The sequence below is a fragment of the Penaeus monodon genome, chromosome 34, assembly GCF_015228065.2.
Source record: "Penaeus monodon isolate SGIC_2016 chromosome 34, NSTDA_Pmon_1, whole genome shotgun sequence".
In the NCBI taxonomy this organism is placed as follows: domain Eukaryota; kingdom Metazoa; phylum Arthropoda; class Malacostraca; order Decapoda; family Penaeidae; genus Penaeus; species Penaeus monodon.
Genome location: NC_051419.1, coordinates 30826547 through 30827072, shown reverse-complemented (window position 1 = coordinate 30827072; position 526 = coordinate 30826547). Strand labels below are relative to the sequence as shown.

At 26.2% G+C, this 526-nt stretch overlaps 1 protein-coding gene across 1 annotated transcript in view; it reads right to left on the bottom strand.

Annotated features, from left to right (window-relative positions):
• Positions 1-526, bottom strand: part of LOC119594882 (sodium-dependent serotonin transporter-like) — a 10326-nt gene that overhangs the window by 2895 nt on the left and 6905 nt on the right. Inside the window, exon 5 of the mRNA XM_037943957.1 lies at positions 514-523. Coding sequence (XP_037799885.1) covers positions 514-523 — 10 coding nt within the window. The remainder of the gene's footprint in view (positions 1-513; positions 524-526) is intronic.

Sequence of the window (526 nt, the reverse complement as noted above, 5' to 3'; positions counted from 1 at the left end):
TTATGCAAAAACAATATTCACGTATGAAGAAAGATACTCACAATAAAAAAAAAATCAAAGAAAAAACTATGAAAAATACTCACACAGAAAAATACTCAAGGAAAAAATATTCAAAGAGAAAATTTCAAATATATAAAGAAAAAAAAAATACTCTAGGAATTAAAAACCACAAGGAAACCACTCATACCAAGAAAATATTCGAAGAAGAAAAAAAATACTCACAAAGAAAAATACACAAAAAATACTCACAATGAAACCATTCATACAAAGAAAAAAAATGCTCTCACACAAAAATAAGCAAATGAAACCATTCACAAAGAAAAATACAAACAAAATACAAAAAAAAAATGAATACAGGAAAATACTCACAAAACCAAACACACTAACAAAAAAAATACTCACAAAGAAAAATAAACAAAAAATACTCACAATGAAACCACTCACAAAAAAAAAATACATACAGGAAAATACTCACAAAACCAAACACACACACACACACACCAAAATACTCACATAGGTCGTGGTG